At 33.8% G+C, this 17845-nt stretch overlaps 1 protein-coding gene across 3 annotated transcripts in view; it reads right to left on the bottom strand.

Moving 5' to 3' along the window:
• Nucleotides 1-4167: 4167 nt before the first annotated feature.
• The window catches only part of ARL5B (ARF like GTPase 5B), a 36607-nt gene continuing 22929 nt past the window's right edge, over nt 4168-17845 (bottom strand). For all 3 annotated transcript variants that reach the window (XM_074192953.1, XM_074192952.1, XM_074192954.1), the window contains exon 6: nt 4168-15904. In XM_074192953.1, coding sequence (XP_074049054.1) covers nt 15856-15904 — 49 coding nt within the window. In that variant the 3' untranslated portion in view covers nt 4168-15855. The remainder of the gene's footprint in view (nt 15905-17845) is intronic.

Below are 17845 nucleotides of genomic sequence, written 5' to 3'. Positions count from 1 at the left end.
GACAAATGGCTTGTGCAAAAATCAGTAGAAGGTAGGGTAGTGATAACAATAATATCACACAGAGCTAAGGGGGGCCCAGAAAATATGATCATGATATAAGAAATTAAGAAAGGGATGGGCTTAGAGAAACTAGGGAAGATTTGTGTGAACAGATACAAATTGAAGTGAGCAGAATCAAGAGAACAAGTTATCCAGATATCCCAAAAGATTTAGAGCACTTTTAAGTTTTAACAGCAAAAGCCTGCACTGAGACTTTTGGGACATACAATATGATAACCACACAGTAAAGATAAGCAATTAAGACTTAAAAATTATGACTGATCAATGAAATCATCAACTATGATTTAACAAGCCTGATGATGAACAGTGCTTCTCACTTTGTGATAGAGAAATGATTCAAAATACAAAAAAAATATGCATTTTTTGGTCATGGACAATATATAAATTGGTTTGGCTTGATTATGAATGATTGTTAATTTTTTTAATTGGGAAGGAATGCTGAGAGAAAAAATAAATGCTTAACTAAAAAATAAAAATTAAAATACATTAGGCAGCTACATAACACTTTAGCAAAGAACTCAACAAGTTTTCTTTATTCCAATACCAGAATGAGCTCAGTACTCAATTTCAGAGTATAAAAAACACACTGAGGAATAAGTATCACCTGGACCCAAGCTAATCTGAGACTTTGCTAGCAATTCAGTTTACTCCAGAAATCACCTCTTTTCTCCCAAGAAAGTAGGTTCTTTAGTTATATTAGCATATTAGAGAAATGCAAATTAAAGCTTCTCTGAGGTACCACCTCACACTCTCAGATTGGCCAATATGACCAGAAAGGATAATGATCATTGTTGGAAGGGTTGTGGGAAATCTGGGACACTATTACACTGTTGGTGGAGCTGTGAACTCATCCAACCCTTCTGGAGAGCTATTTGGAACTATTCCCAAAGGGCAACAAAAATGTGCATACCCTTTGACCCAGCAATACCACTACTGGGTCTATATCCTGAAAAGATGATGAAAAAGGGTAAAATTATTACTTGTACAAAAAATATTTATAGCAGCCCTGTTTGTGGTGGCAAAGAATTGGAAATCAAGTAACTGTCCTTCAATTGGGGAATGGCTTAGCAAACTGTGGTATATGTATGTCATGGAACACTATTGTTCTATTAGACACCAGGAGAGATAGGAATTCAGGGAAGCCTGGAGGGATTTGCATGAACTGATGCTGAGTGAGATGAGCAAAACCAGAGAAACACTGTACACCCTAACAGCAACATGGGAGTGATGTTCAACCTTGATGGACTTGCTCATTCCATCAGTGTAACAATCGGGAACAATTTGGGGCTGTCTTCAAAGGAGAGTGCCATCTGTATCCAGATAAGGAGCTGTGGAGTTTGAACAAAGTTCAAGGACTATTCCCTTTAATTTAGGAAAAAAACAGATATCTTATTGTCTGATCTTGTTACCTCTTAGACTTCTTGTCTCTTCTCTAAAGATATGATTTCTCTCTCATCACACCAAATTTGGATCAAGGTACAACATGGAAACAAAGTAAAGACTGACAGATTGCTTTCCGTGGGGGGGGGGCGAGGGAAGTAAGATTGGGGGGGAAATTGTAAAACTTACCATCTTTAATAAAAATAAAAGCCATTCTCTAAAACTATCGTTGTAGAAAGGTGCTGACTTGCCTTGATAGGTTTCTCATCTATATCATTGAAATCACAAGTATCATCCCTTAACCCTATTGCTAACTTCTCTGCAACTTTTCATATTTCACTAAATTCTACTCAATTAAGTCAAGAATATGCTCCATGGTACCAGACTATATTAATTATTATAACCTGAAAACTAGAATTCACAATGCCAGGGTTCAGTAAATTCAATGAAAATGCTGACTCAAAGTTTTTCTTACCTTTTCTCCAAAGATCATCTCTAAAGGGTTTCCTTTTGCTAGGAGAACCCCATATCTTTTATGGACAATACTATTCACATTTAGAGGAAGAAAAACAAAACAAAAAACTACAGAATCCAAATGAGCACTATGTTCACTTTTTTAAAATTTCTCTTGTTTTTCCTTCCTATCTCATGATTTTTTTCTTTTCCTTTATTACTAAATCCTCATACCTAAAATGACTAATCTGTAAACACATTAAATACAAATGTATATGTTCAATGTTCACTGGATGTTCACCACTAAGGGGAGGCAGGTGGGAAGGGAAGGTAGAGGGAAAATATGTAATTTATAAATATGCACATGCATGTGGATGAATAATGAAAAACTTTTATAACATGTAATTGGAAAAATAAAATATCAATTGAGAGGAAAAGGGTAAAAGACTTGTCTACCCTGAAAACTAAAAAAAAAAAGAAAAAAAATTTCTTCAATGAATGGCATTCTTCAAATATTCACCCCCTTCCACCTCTACAGACTTAGATTTTCATCATTCATCATAATGCCAGATGCCAGCACTGACCTTCTTTTCTACTGTCTATTGAAACCCCATCCAACTCTTGGGTACTGAAGTTTCACAGCAGGTTTTATAGAGGCTAGAACTGACCAATGGGGCATTCCATGATGAGGATATTTTTGTTTCCAATTATCCCAAACCTGCTTCAAAGATACAGGTTTTGTTTTTGGAGCCTAGATTTCCACTTCGAGTCTATCTACCCCTCTAAGGTTAAAAAAAAAATGGTCTTCAACATTCTCTGAAATCTATCATATCTTGTGATATGCAGATATTTGAATAATAAAAACAAAGTCAGTTGGGTTAAATCTTGTTTAAAATCCTGAGGCCTTACAGACATGGTAATCACAGAGATAACAATTAAAGTTATTTTAATTAAGGACTTTCTAAAACTTTTGCATCAGAACTGCAGTTGCTGTTTTATTTCCCTTAAGCAAGTTTTATGGACTTAGAAGAGATCAACCAAAAACTAATTTTAGGAGAGCCCGAAGCCAGAAGGCTTCCTTTGTTATTAAGGAGAAATGTCTTTATTCCTTCAGGCTCCTTCACCTGTATGATTTATTGTTCCCCCAATGGTAAGGTCATAAAACACTAAGATGCACAACAGAAGTTCACATTATGAAATTCTATACTGGACAGAAGTCCAAGTAAAATAAAAATAAAAAAAAATTATAGGGACTGGAAAACTGAAATGTCTTAGATAACTTCAGTTCCTCTCTGTATTGTAAGTAGGATCTCCTTAATTAAGCAGCCTTGATTTGTCATTGGAGTATGAAGGCAACTACAGGCTTTTTGCCAGCTGTCAGCAGAATTTTGGCAGGTCCAACATAGAATGAAAAACTTATAGTTTGAGTATCATCATTGAATAGATTGTGTGTCTACCATATGAGGACCAGTCTACCTAAATTCAGAGACTATCAAATTGAACTCAGGATGATACATTTTTCAGCTATCTCCATTCCCCAAAATCAAGGACTAAGACATAAGGTGTTGATACCTCATTAGTGGATGGAAGACTAATACCAATGAAATCACAAGACTTTGAAGCATTGTAGTATGTGGTATGCTGAACCATTGTTAAATTTAAATATATTTATACCTCAGAAATCTGTAAATGCCAAAAATCAGAGCTTGATTTGTTTTTGTTCAATGTCTAGAATTAAGAAAGTAATGAAGAAAATATTAATAATGCAGAATAAACTTTAAAATGCATCTTGGGAAGCTTTTAAAATACGAGGCTGATCGTTAAGCATTTACCAGCACACCCTGAATAATAATACAGAGTCCATAAGGGTAAATATAAAATGTAGAGAATACATTGGATATATACATCCATTCACTGCAGAATTCATTTCATTTAACTTTTCTCCACACAAATTACCCTGATGGTTAGTTTGTGTGTGTGTGTGTGTGTGAAGTACAATACATATTATGGATACCTATTAAGGATATAATCCATAACCATGTGTATTTATATCTTCATATTATATATAAGTTCCATGTATATGTATAAATATATGTGTATATATTTCCAAACACACTGCATCACTGGAGGTATATGCATAAATGTTTATATTAGTTACAAGCGTTTTCCCTCTAATGATGACAAGAGAAAATAAATGTTTAATTGAAAAAAAAATTAAATTTAAAAACATGACTTTTACCTATCCATTAAAGTAAATCCAGCAAAACCTCTACTTGGCAAGATGCCTGACTGTTCATTCAAGTTCCTATATGTATTTGAAAAGTAATAAAATGGGCATTTCTTTTTGAAACTCTAGAAATCAAACTTTTCACCCAGAGCAACCATTCTCTCAAATTAGTCTGAGTCAAGGAAGTCTACTGTATTATGCACATTTGTAAAAAAGCCATATTTGCTATCAAGTGATCAAGAATTATTGTGGATGGAAATATTTTGCTCCAGTATCTGAAAAAGCTTCAAAAACGTAAAACAAAATCCTTTTCTGCCATCTAGAGGACATATACTAAATGGATTAACCAACAATTTGCCTCTAGATGGCCCCTGGAACTCAAAATATCAGATTCCATGAAAAACAGGCAAAGATTTTGAAGACTGTAAATTTCTGTGGAAGTCTATGAAATTTAACCAGCCTTCAACTCAGAAATTAAAGAATTAAGTACTATAGTTGTAAATAAAAAAGCAAATTTTTCCATTATAAATGGAGAAACTGTTGATAATCCATGAAATGAACAAGGATTTATTAAGCACCGAATATATGGCAGGCACTTTGGCAGGTCTTACAGATACAAAGACCATTGAATGAATGAATGAATGAATGAAATATGAAAAAAGAAAATAAACATTCTTTTCCTCAAGATTAGTATTAGTATTCAGTCTGTTAACTATCTGCATTTATGATTTATCCATCACTGAGTCTTCTGTGCTTAAGTAGAACAAAAATTTGCTTTACTTGAAGACTCTAGGGAGGATTCCTCATCTAAAACTAACTCTCTTACTGATGCCTCTGAGAATTACCCTTTTCCTACTTAAGCTTTGACCTGGGTTAAGCTTTGATCTATTTCTATACAGTCAACTTTTAAAATGCAAATCTACGATACAGAAAAGGAGTTATAAGTTAAATCATATAATAAAAAATCTAGAACTGGAAGAAATCTCCAAGACCATCTAGTCTAACATTTCACCATTACCCCATTTAACAGATGAGGAAACTGAGACCCAAGAATATTAAAGTTACTTGCCCAAGGTCAGTTAGGTGGTAAGCATTAGAGTTGAGGTTTAAATCCAGATTTCAGGTGCTTTCCTTAATGTTTTACCATCAGTGAGTCTCCCCACGGAAGGAAGAGCTAAGGCATAAAATGAAATACGATTTACCTTGGGGGAAAGGGTCATGGGAATAATAGGAAAGGACTCAAGAAAGGTTGACAACAAAGTCTAAGGCAATATTCATCTACTACAATTTAGCCCCAGTACTTTGACAAAAAGAAGAGCAGAAGGCTGAGGCCTCTCCAGGTCTCCCCTTGACTTCAACTTTTATTTCCTTTGGAGATCAGCTATTCAAGGAAAACTCCCTTTTTCCAAGGCCCTACTGTCCCCTAATGTGTAAAACACTGGATTAAAAGGAATCAGAGAAATTTTCTCATTCCTCAGAAATATAAGTAAACTAGTCTGTTTTGTGGTATTTAAAAAATTTGAGAAACATAATAACTGATAACATCATTTTATTAATAGTGCTAGTTATTTTCAATAAAAGGTCAATGGCACTCAGGCCAAAGCCCAAAATGGAGGCAGGCTCCCAGCTTTAAATGTCCCTAGAAGACAGGGTTCCTGTGGTTGGCAATCAACTTTGTTTGATTAACAAATTAGTGAGTGGTACACTTTACAAAGATGAGTTCAATTCAATGACAGTGACATGGAGACACTCTTGGACAGAGGCCCCTACACCCAGACTATTCCCAGCCTAGGTTAATCTAAACAAACATTTATCTCCACCCAAACTTGACTGAGTAAAAATTCACCTTAGATTAGAGATTACAGGTAGGGTTGGGTGGGGTCTGACCAAGATTGAGAATTAATTCAAGTCCTTAAGAGACTGAATTTTTAAAGGACAGAGAAAAAGGGGGAATTCTGGATAACCCCCAAATCATTGTTTAATAATCACTTCTCTCAGTTCATGCAATCTACTGACTAGAAAAAGGACAATTTTCTAGATAGGAAAAGATAGGAGTGTATATTAGTTAAAAAAAAGAGGGGACATCTCATAAAAAGGACATTTTAATGCTTCCTATTGGATCAAAATGTTGCCTGCTCTATCTCCCTCTTCTTAATAAAGAGATGCTGGAGTAGGTCAGAATGTTGTTTACAGTGTCAGACGTGGCCATTTTGTTGTTTTTGCTTTATTGTTCTTCTTTGTTACAAGAGAGTGTAACTGTTGGGGGAGATAAAAGGAAAGGGTACATATGGAAATGTCAATATAAAAAGTATAAATAAAGCTTATTTTTAAACTTTTATCAATGCTGCCTTTTCAAAACACCAATTCCCAGATAGCATCACACCATACATGCACACATATGATGGCATATATATATATATATGTATATATATACATATATATATATGAGACTGTTTTTTCCCCCCAGTATCTTCATAAAACATTCTAGCACACCAAGCTAGGTGACAAGGTAGATAAGCATGCTTGACCAGGATTCAAGATTCTTCTTGCAAAGTTCAATTCCAGTCCCAGACATTTACAAGTTATGTGACCCTGAGCAAGTGACTTAAGCTTGTTTGCCTCAATATCCTCATGTGCAAAATTAAGTTTGAGAAGGAAATGAAATGGCAAACTGCTCTAATATCTTTCCAAAGAAACTCCAAATGGAGTAATAAAGCATCAAACCGCTGAAAACAACTTCATGATTCCAGTGGCCAATACTGAAATCAGCGGTATTTGAAAGATTATATTAGGTGAAATAAAAAGGGAGAAAGGCAATGTTTCAATTTTCAAAAGGGAAGAGAATAATCTCTAATCTATAAATCCATGCGTTTGAATCTGAAGGAAATAGAGGATAGATAATTAAAAAAGATGATTGGTGAAAACTAGGCAGGGGAGCAGTGATTAGGGAAAGCCATTAGGATACCTGTCAAGAACAAATTGGCCTTAATATTTCCTATTTTGACAAGTTAACCCAGTTAAGGGGAATGCTGTGGATTTTAGCAAAGCTTTTGACAAAACAACTTGGTCTTCTTTTGGAGATGATGGAGAGATATAGATAGTCACTGCCTGAGCCCCAACCTTTGAGAACCCCCCACCATCATTGTACCTCTCACCATCTAGAGAGCACCTGGGTTAGGTGCTAGAATACTAGCTGATATGCTACTATACTGCCAGCTCTCACTTGAAAGCCAAGCCAACGTTGGCAAAAGGCAGTGGTATCACAGGTGGTAGCTGTGAGGTTCTTTGATTGAGAATTACAGTTTCCGTGGAAGTGAATGCACAACCCTGAACATTAGATTCATCTGAACCTCAGTGGTCTCAGACATTTGGCTCTATGGCCTCCACTAATCTGCTTAGGATGGCATTGTTCCATTGTTTGATAATATGATCGAATGACTGCAAACATTTCCCTCTTGTTAAAAAAAAAAGTTTCCTGATCCCAGTTTACTATTATCTGCCCATTCAAAGATTGCTGGGAAGTTTCATGATGAAATCTTGCATTTGAACTTGTCGAAAGTGAGATATTTGGCTGTAATTTCTAGTTTGAAAGTAATTCTAATTGGAAGATGAAGGTAAACATATGCACAAATAAGCAATACAAAGCATCTATCAGGATACTTTTACATAGGAAGGGGCATCTATTGAGATTTGGAATTCTGAGGCAGAAGGGATGAGAGGAGAGGGCATAGGGAAATTTCATATTTGAGAGAAATCAAGTGATGCTTAAAAGAGAGTGATTATAGGACCAGGTGTTAAAGGGAGTTGGGAGTCCGATATTAAAAAGTTTCAAATGCCAAATGTTAGAATCTTTATTTTATCCTACAGAGTTCATGTAAGCTCCCAAAGTTGTCTTTGTTTCATTTGTTTGACCTAAGGACTTGGTCACACTTATACTGTAGCAACTGCATGAGCAAATAAATTGGAAAGGTTAAGACCTGAACTAGAATGCTTGGTGATTGTTTGAATAGGAGAGAGAAATGATTCAAGATGTTGCAGAAATTTTAAAAATACTGCAGTAATTAAAAAAGATTTGGCAATTGACTAAATGCAAAGGAGAAGGGAAAGTTAAGTTAGGGCAGCTAGGTGATGCAATGGGAACCTGAGTTTAAAGACGGCCTCAGAACCTTAATTACCTAGCTATGTGCTGCTATCTTGGGCAAGTCACAACCCCATTGCCTTGCAAAAAAAAAAAGTGAAATTACTGTTGATCTGCATTATATACATCTAGGGATCTGAATATTCAATATGGACCAATGGACACCTCCACTCTTCTTTGTAAAACTCATTCCCAAAGGAAAAATATTTGGAAGATCATTTCCTATCGAGGATTCTTCAGATTTCAAGTTCAGATTCAAAGTTGAAAAGAACTAAATTGATCCTATGAAAAGCTGAGGATGCCAATGGACTGTACATAATCCTACAGAAAACTACAAAGGCCTTGTTCTTGGACAATCAGGAAACACAACTGGAGAGACCTGGTTATCTTAACTGAGGCCTTAGCAAGCTCAAGGGCCACTACAGAGGTTTGGTTAGACTAAAGATACCCCATGAAAGCTTTTCCTCTGGTATTTACAAAGTACTTCAAGGTTTGCAAAGCACTTTGCATTGGTTCTCTCTGGAATTCTACTTTGCATAGTGAAAGTCAGAGGAATTATGATCTAGCCTGGGAAGAGAGAAGCATAAAATCAAATTTTGAGTTTTATGGTAATTATCAACCTTTTAGGAGGTAGAATATGCCTTCTATGAGTAAATAACAATGAATCCTTTTTTCCCCTTAAATTCTTTCAGATAATCCAATAAATAACCTGTTTGGGTACATGGAGAAAGAGTAAATTCAGATGGAAACAAAAAGGCAGCTGAACATACCCTGCATAGTGAAGATCTGAAGAGGGTTGCACTAAGTCATGATGTTTCCCGAAATACATCTGTTCTGCTGCTCCTAATGTGGTGATAACGAGACTTCCCCCAGCCACCACATCATTAAGAGAATGCAGCTACAATTAGAAGTTAGGATGTTCTGGGAGAAGTTGAAAAAACTGAACTCTAACTAATTAATGTATTTTCCTGCCCTGTATTAGACTATCAAGTTCAAGAAACATTTCATGTTTTGGTATAATCAGATGGATTTAAATATTTCTCAGTTTTATCATTTAAAGAAACCAACACAATAACCACTTCATATTGAAAAAGTAATTATTTATTATGACAAAAATAAACTGTTGACTGAAAACACATGAATAGTACACAATATTGCACTGTGATTGCAGAGAAGCTAGAAACTGTTTGAAAAAAGATGGGACATTCCAGAGCAAACGGCATCCCTTTAGTTGGGTAAGTAGTCATGCAAACAATCCACTAAAACACAACAGCAGAAAGGAAAACCGTTCTTTCACCAGACAGAACTCTGCCATAACTCCCCAACCTAAGCTTCTCTCATAAGGGAATGCAATTGTTGAATTTTTCATCAACATTCTGCTAGCTTATAAATATGGAGATAAACGCTCTGTAAAACTAGAGTATGTTTTCAATTTGTTGTTCCAGTAGTGGTAATAGGTTTGCATTGAATCATTCACCTGTTCTTAATTCCTATTATGAATAATGGCACATATCTATGAGTCAGCTGGTTGGGGGGGGTCAAGGGCAGAGTCTGCTGCTGTGGAACATTTTTTTTTTGTGCAAAATTAAGTGGCCCACAGAGGGATCCAAACCATGACTTTGGCCTCATTAGCACCATGTTCTAACCAAGTGAGCTGATCAGAAGAGACATTGTAGTTTTTAGAGAAATCTGATGCTTGGTGGATGACAACTGATCACTTTTAAATCTTAAGAAATGTACACAAATATAAAACATAAATATCTGAAATGGTTTTACATTCTAAGGCAAATTGCAAGCTGTGTACAAAGTCTGCTGCTCCGACATTAACTCTAAAAGCACCCATTTATGTCAAGATGGCAATGTGCAAATATAATCATTCCATCAAACCCGATTGGAAGAAATATTGGGGGCAAGGCTAGCTCTGCTTTATGGATAATTCTGAAAAAAATCTCCAAGAAATGGTTTCAAATGGAAAATTCTTAGTTTAAAAATCATAACCATAATTGTTTATCCTTTGAATGAAATAGCAGCAGTTAAATATTTTTATCAAATGAAAAACTCACTCACTGCACCTAAACTGAAGTTTACTCCAAGAGAACATATCAGGGGGATTCATATTCTCTGCATTTAAGATTAACTATATATAAAAATTAATTTTTCTTTAAAGGATTCCCATAAACAAATGAGCTTTGTGGGAATGGAGATAAACTGAAACTCATCTGACACCTCCTCACAAACATAGGGGAAATGCATTATTATAACATAAAATGAATCAAATTTTCTAATTTGTCCTATCCTTGAAATTTGTTCATTCAATTCATTAAATATCTTAATTTATCTAAAATTGACCTATATATATGTAAACTTTGGTACCTTCACACATTTTTTTAAAAAAAGGTATGCTCTTTCAATTTAAAAGTTGTACTATTTCAGATAATTTTAAAAACAAACAGCACAAAATTCACATCATGATATGCCACACAACTTGATCAAAGCACCACTTGATTGATGAGGTAAATTTACAATTCAAAATCCCACAAGATCATACAATAGAAATTCTCATCACTTCCATTTTCCCCAAAACACATGTTTCATTTCAAGACCAACAGAGATGATTGTTTCACTGTACATTTATTAGACAAGCATGTAGCTTTCTGACAAAAAAAAAAATGCACAGGATGCTCCTTGCTGTGACTATGTTGCTAAATCCTCAAACACTTGTTTTTTATTCTCGTGTTGCCATGTTAAGATGTGTTGAAAAAAGACATTTTTAGGGTTATCTTGACCTGAATTAATTGCTTCTCAATATTTCGTACTTGAAAAAAGTAGGATTTCATTACTGCCAAGAACAAAATTTTTGAACACACCCAATATGAAAACATCTACTTTACTTCTGTTTTTGTTTAAAAGTACCCTCATTAACATGATTTGATTTGAGTTTTCAGATACTTCAAATTTCCAAATATCTACTTAGTATTTTATATCTTGTTATATATACTTAAGACTAGGGCTGTCCAAAATGCAGCCTTGCAATGAGATTTTATGTGGCCCTATGTGAGTTTACTAAATGCTTTATTAAACGAAGCAGAGCTATTGCAGAACTCTCACTAAAACAGCAAATCACTAAAACTAAAATATATTGTCTATTGTTTCAATAAAAACGTTTTAAAGGTAAGGTTGGACAGTCCTGTTTAAGACAGTTGTTACTATGTCTGTTTAACATTATTTTTACTTTGAATACTCTTAATAATTGAGATGATTCTCTTTAATCTGGCCCTGGTAACTAATTCATAATCTTGAGTCCTCTAAGAGAACACCACCTTTGGAAACATTAAGTGCTTAAAACTAGCATGGAAACATAAAAGAGGGCAGGTCTTCACAACAATAGGCAAGTAGTGGAGACAAGAGGAATACTACAGGGAAAACTTCTAATCAGTGTTAAGTCTCAATCTCAAATTTAAAATCATTTTGCATCCATACTGAAGTTCTTATGAGGTGATAAAACGTCAAGAGAATGGCATTTAGGTTAGGGACCACACTCTCCAAGTCCCAATTGTACCACCAAGGAAACACTTAAGAAAAGTTAAATTCCCACAGTGTTTGCAAATAATATTGGTGCTTTACAAACAGTTCTGAAATCTTTTTTCAATAATATGAAGATGAATTTGATCAGCTGTGATAAAACTTGCATGCCCATATAGATATCAATTGATTATTTCACATTTGCTTCATCTACTTCAAGCAAATCCCAGATGAGATGAAAAGACAAGGAGCTTTGAATAAATCACCAGAGAAGCTGGTTGCATTTCATGTTAACTTTTTTCTCTCCACTACATCAGTATCTGGTCTTAAAACACATCTTAAAACACAAGTAAACTTGAAAATATTCTTGCCTCTGAGACCATTTTAAAGGGCACTTTAAAAGTGGATAAAAATTAAGGCTAAAGTTTGAACATTTCTAGATGTACTGTGCAACTCGGCCTCATGTAGTCACACTTCACAAGATAAATGTCAATGAATCTAACCACTTACAGACATGAGCCCAGTTTTTCCTACTACACTCACACTTCAAATACAGTCAAGAAATAGATGAGGACACCTTAAATGTACTTCTAAAAACTTTCAAAAACTGCCTAGAAATCACCACTAGGGACTTTTGTATAATTCATATTAGGATCCTCATTTAAAAAGAATTCACTGAAATTTCTGAGTATGATACAAAAAGTTTTTATTGTTTTTATCAATAACCTAAGAGCCTAAAGCTATTTCATACAAGGCTCTGTTTCCATAGGAAACAAATCATTTTCTCTTTGCATTACAAATTCAAAAAATGTATTATGTTCAATTAAAAAGTCAAGGTCACTGTTTTCAAAATACTTTCAGTAATGCACTGAATCACAGGAGTAGTAGATTTTGATTCTCAAAACAACATTAATGCATAGGAAGATCATTCTCACTAATCTCACCTCACAAATGAACATGAAAAAATATCAAAATCAATTTGAGTCCAAAATTATAAGGTAAATATTAAAAGAGTGTTTTAATTTTGTATATAAAAAGAGTTATGTTATATTCTGGAATGCAAAACATGCCCTATGACTACAAAGAGATCAAATATACTTGTCCACTAATTACTAAATTAATTACTAAAAGACTCCTTTATTAGGAATTGTGGGTTTTGAAATAGAAAAATGTCTTTCAAAAAAGAATCCCTACCCAGTTTTCATATGATAGGAAATTTAATTATCATTTATAACATATATAATTATGTGGTCAAGATTTTATTTTTCATTCTCTATCTGAAAACAAAATATAAGTAAACTATCAGTTCTCACAGATTTTTGTGAGATTCTCAATTCCCTTTTCTACTGCTTGTAAGTAAGTGTCATTAGAGTAATACAAGAGTACTATAGGGAGATAAAACTTAGTTCATGTATTAGATTAATGGGATTAATACTAACTGCAAAATTTTTTTTCCTTGTACCTCTAAAAAAGCATAATGTTGGTTATCAATTTTTAAATTTGCTTTCCTTTGAAAATATAATTTGACTAAAATATGAATCAAGGCACTAAGCAATTATGGAGATATATCTTTCCTATTACATTGGTTCATAATAAAATGCTTAAAGACTAATGACAAATTACAATGAATGATATGCTTAGTAAACTTTTATGCCAGAACATTCTCTTGGAGTAAAGAATTGTTTATGTAAAACAAGATACAATTTAAATTTCGAAATACTTTTTAAAGTTTTGAATTAATTTCACAGTTGAATTTTTGCCAAAGGTTAATACAGAATCTTTAACAGAATTGTCATTGTCAATACCCCGTCAATAAGGAACAATTTTCAGTCTCAAACATGACATTTGAAAATAAAATCTAGAAAATAAAAGCTATATTAGACTTCTAAAGAAATGAGAACTTTGTATAGGAAAATGTTCACCAAAATATAATGACTGCTTAAAAACTTTAATGTAATAATTTTTAAAATCTTACAGCTTGACAAAAAATTAAGCCAGCCAATCAACTCTTATGCAATAAGCATACCATCTTTTCACTTAAGAATGCTGCATTGAATATGCTGCAAAGTTTTTTTGGGGGGGTGAACCCTTTTCTTTTCCCACTGTTTAAAGATAAACAGCATAACCAAAGTAGAAAATAACCACAGGCATGGTGTGCTTTTGCTGAAATGTTATTTACAATTTTACCCCATAAACATGCATATCAGTGTTTACTTTTCCTTCCCTCTTATTGTTTTGATTATGCTAAAAATCATTTTTCCCACTACTAAGCATAAAACTCTAAGAAAAAGTTCAAAACAAACAAATTGGAAAACTAGGTATTAGTTGAAAATAAAAATCGATTCCTAAAAGGTGAAAACCTTCAGAAAACCTTCACACTGAACATTTTCAGGCATGGTATATTCTGTCACCTAATGGAAATCAGTAAAGCATAACTAAATACAGTTTAACTAAGTACAAGAAGTCATGACAACTAAAAACAATAATAAAGGTTAACAGGCTTAAATGTTCTAAGGAGAATTTTAAATTTAAGAGATCAGTTCTCAATGTCCATTCTCGTGTTCTTATGAATACTGAATCTTTTTTTTTACTCAAATAAATACTGATGAAGTAAAGTGATGTTCTTTAATAAAAGTACATATTTTGGCCTTTTTACTTGAACAAAAATAACTTGAAAAAAGTAACAATGATTTTCTATTTTCTCCCTCTTCAATTTAGCACTTGGTAGCATTTTAAAAATAGGTACCTACGTCTTGAAAATTTTTCATTTTATCACCCTTTAATAAATCAGATAACTGGAGTGCTCTTTTTCCTTTTTTGATACTAGGTGATTACTAAATGTTCTATCAACAGTGAATCTAAAAGCAATCTGATGAATACTTGCCTTAATTTCAGCAATTGTCTGAAATTTGGATAGTAGAAAGTAAGGCTTTAGAATATGAAGGCCAACTACCTACATGGCAATTGTTTCAAACCTATCTTTTTTTTAAAAAAACTTCAAAATAGGTTTTTATAAGCCACATACTTTCCATGTAATGTACTGCTGGTGGTAGACATATTGTAGACAGACACACTTTCTATGATTAATTATGAAATGGCCCATTGATTCACTTGGGCTTTAATATTGCCCAGATGACTTAAAACCATGCTGTTACTCTTAATACATTGAACACTTGAACATTTTGCTATTTATATGGCTGTCTCTGATAGTAAAATATGTTTTAAAGTGATCTGTTTTGAGTGCTGGTATGCATTTATGACTTCCTATCTAAATGTGTACTAATAATGTGGCATTTGACATAAAATGTCAAAAAGCTGCCAAACTTTATTATCAAACCTTCACTCTCAAGTAATCTTCATCCTGATTCAGTTTTTTTGGCCAACCCTTTCCCCAAGTCATACACATAGAAAATTAATCATAATTCAATAGGCCAAGAACAAGGAACATGAAACCTTAAAAAAAGCCACACTAAAAATTTAACAAATTCTTCTATGACATGCAGTGTGAGGTCAGGACATTTACCCATTGGTGAGTAAATTGTCAATTCTTAGGATTTCATATATCACTCATACACATTTTTCATTGGGTTAAAATTCTGTGCACAAAGAATAGATAATATAGAAAAGGAGATAATCTTTAGACCCAAAGAAATCTGCAAACATTAGTCTGTGATTTCGAGTACTCTTCCAGATCAACATTTGCCTAAAAATTAATAAATGAAAAGAACTGGGCATATTAAGTTCAGATAAATAGTATGTGTTTCCATATTACAGAAAGTATAAAACATTATGACAAACGGTTCTGGCAAGGCCATTCTTGAATGCATTAGGATAAGTAGTCAGGAGAACTTTGTTGCTGAAACACAGACACATTATGTTCATCCAACTGAGGATTAGTGCACTTTTAAAATGTTAAGAAAAATCTTATGTTCCAGTTCAGCTACACTTGATTCAAGTGTTGCTCAAAGAGGTTTGTGTTGTTATAAATTAAACATGCCGCTGCAAAAGCAGCCAAAAGTACCAGGAAATATGTTTGTGTCCACAGAATAAATAGAAGCAGTCCTTGCACAAAAAGTTAGCTCACACCAATTCGGGAGGTCATCCATTCTAGACCTTGGCATAACCTGAAAAAAACAGAGATAATGATGCAACTACTTTGAAAAATAAAATTTTCCTTAAAAACTAAGCTGATTTCTTACAATCATCCAATATTGATACTATAGTCATATCAGAACATTCTGACATTCATGTGTAAAAAATATTAAAAAACAGAAAGAAAACTAAAGTGAAAGATTCAAATCAACAAAAACATCTTATTAACTTGGTAAGAAATTTCCTTCAGTTTCATCTTCAAAACAAGAAGATAAGACTGGTTTGGCGAATAGTTTTCTCAAACCTTTCAGTTACAGCATATAGGAAAGTCAGTCCTGCTAACTGAGATTGGTCTAATTCTTACTAGCTATTCATCACTTAACCTCTGAGCCTAAGTTTAAACTATTAATAATATTATTGTCTTATTATTATCTGTAGTAATGATAACAGTAATAACTAGCTAGATAGCATTTATGTAATAAAGACTTTAACCATTATCTTATTTGACTCTCATAACAACCCTATAAGAGAGGTACTATTATCTTACTTTATAAATGAGGAAACTGAGGCTAGGAGAGATTAAGTGATGTCCAGAATCAGAAAGCTATTATCTGAGGTAAGATTTAAACTTGAGTCTCCCTGACTCCATAGCTAGTGTTTTTACCCACAGTGTTGGCAATGCCTCTAATACTGAGAGTAAGAGGAGGGAGCTGGGCAACTCTAACACTATAAGGAGTACAACTGGTATAGATCCTTATTGGTGGAATAAATCAGAGGTCTCACCCTGACAAAAAAAAAAAAGAAAGCTGAATAAGCAATTATAATAGACTGATAAATATAGTAATGATCATGATCATGGCATGGTCTAAAAGATCTAGCTTTATCCAAGCTCAGAGAGGGTCTCGGATCATTTCCAATTCCAGTTTGGAAGAAATGAGGTTACTCTGTGGAACTGGCAAGGTTTCCCATGGGGATCCTCTGTGTTGGAAAAGACTTGAAACTGATGCTCCAACCCAGACCAGTACCATCAGACTGACTCAGGACAAATTACTATATCAAAGACAGATTCCTATGGAAGGAAGATGATAAGGCATTGTGAAAACAATTTTTTTTGATGTCAGTATTTTGTCTAATAGTATAATTATTAATATAATATGAAATCTGCTGACTTCATTATTATTCCTCTCTTCCAAAGTCAGTTTTAATGATGATAAAAACCAGAGGATGTACAACTAGAAGAGACTTGAGAGACCATCTGATTTAATCCTTTTATCTTGCAGATGAGAAAATAAAAACAAGCAGAGCCACAACTGGGACCTAAGTCTCCTCTCCTCCAGCATTCTTTTCAGAACTTTCCTATGAAAGTTCATCACAAATAAGGCAGAAACAGTAACTCACGGTGCTCCTCCTCTCCCTAAGAAAGAGATCCAGGAGTAGAGTATAAAGAAGATCTAAAAGAATGAAAAGGAATGCTCAATCTTAGGTTATATCTACCCTGAAGAAACTTCACTGATAAGATACTCTCTACCTCATTTTCTTCTAGAATAAAAGTGATACAAGTGAAGCAAAAACTAACATATAACTTACATGTTAAAACATTTACAAAGTCAGTTAACCTGATGTATAACATGATAAGAATATCTATAAGCAACTACTTCACTGAACTGCCAGGAGATTCAAATGTAACATGCTTTATAAACTTTAAAGATATGTGTTTGTACATCAATGATCACTAAAATATTGACCTACCCTAGTATTATTGTTCTTATTGATTTGAGAGCAGTTGGGACAACAGACTAGGCTTTCTAAAATGAGATGTTAAATATATAATAGATGACAACTGTTTCAAACAAGCTTCACAAAAGTAACCTAAACAGATTTTTCAAAGAAAGCAATTTCTGGCAAGAAGTATCAAAACACACTCATTAAATTAGGTTTAATAAAAATATGACAGAAAATATAAAAAAAAATCT

This window comes from Macrotis lagotis, chromosome 7 (genome assembly GCF_037893015.1).
Source record: "Macrotis lagotis isolate mMagLag1 chromosome 7, bilby.v1.9.chrom.fasta, whole genome shotgun sequence".
NCBI classification, from domain to species: domain Eukaryota; kingdom Metazoa; phylum Chordata; class Mammalia; order Peramelemorphia; family Peramelidae; genus Macrotis; species Macrotis lagotis.
The sequence above is the reverse complement of the archived record's forward strand: the minus strand, read 5'-3'. Positions and strand labels throughout refer to the sequence as shown.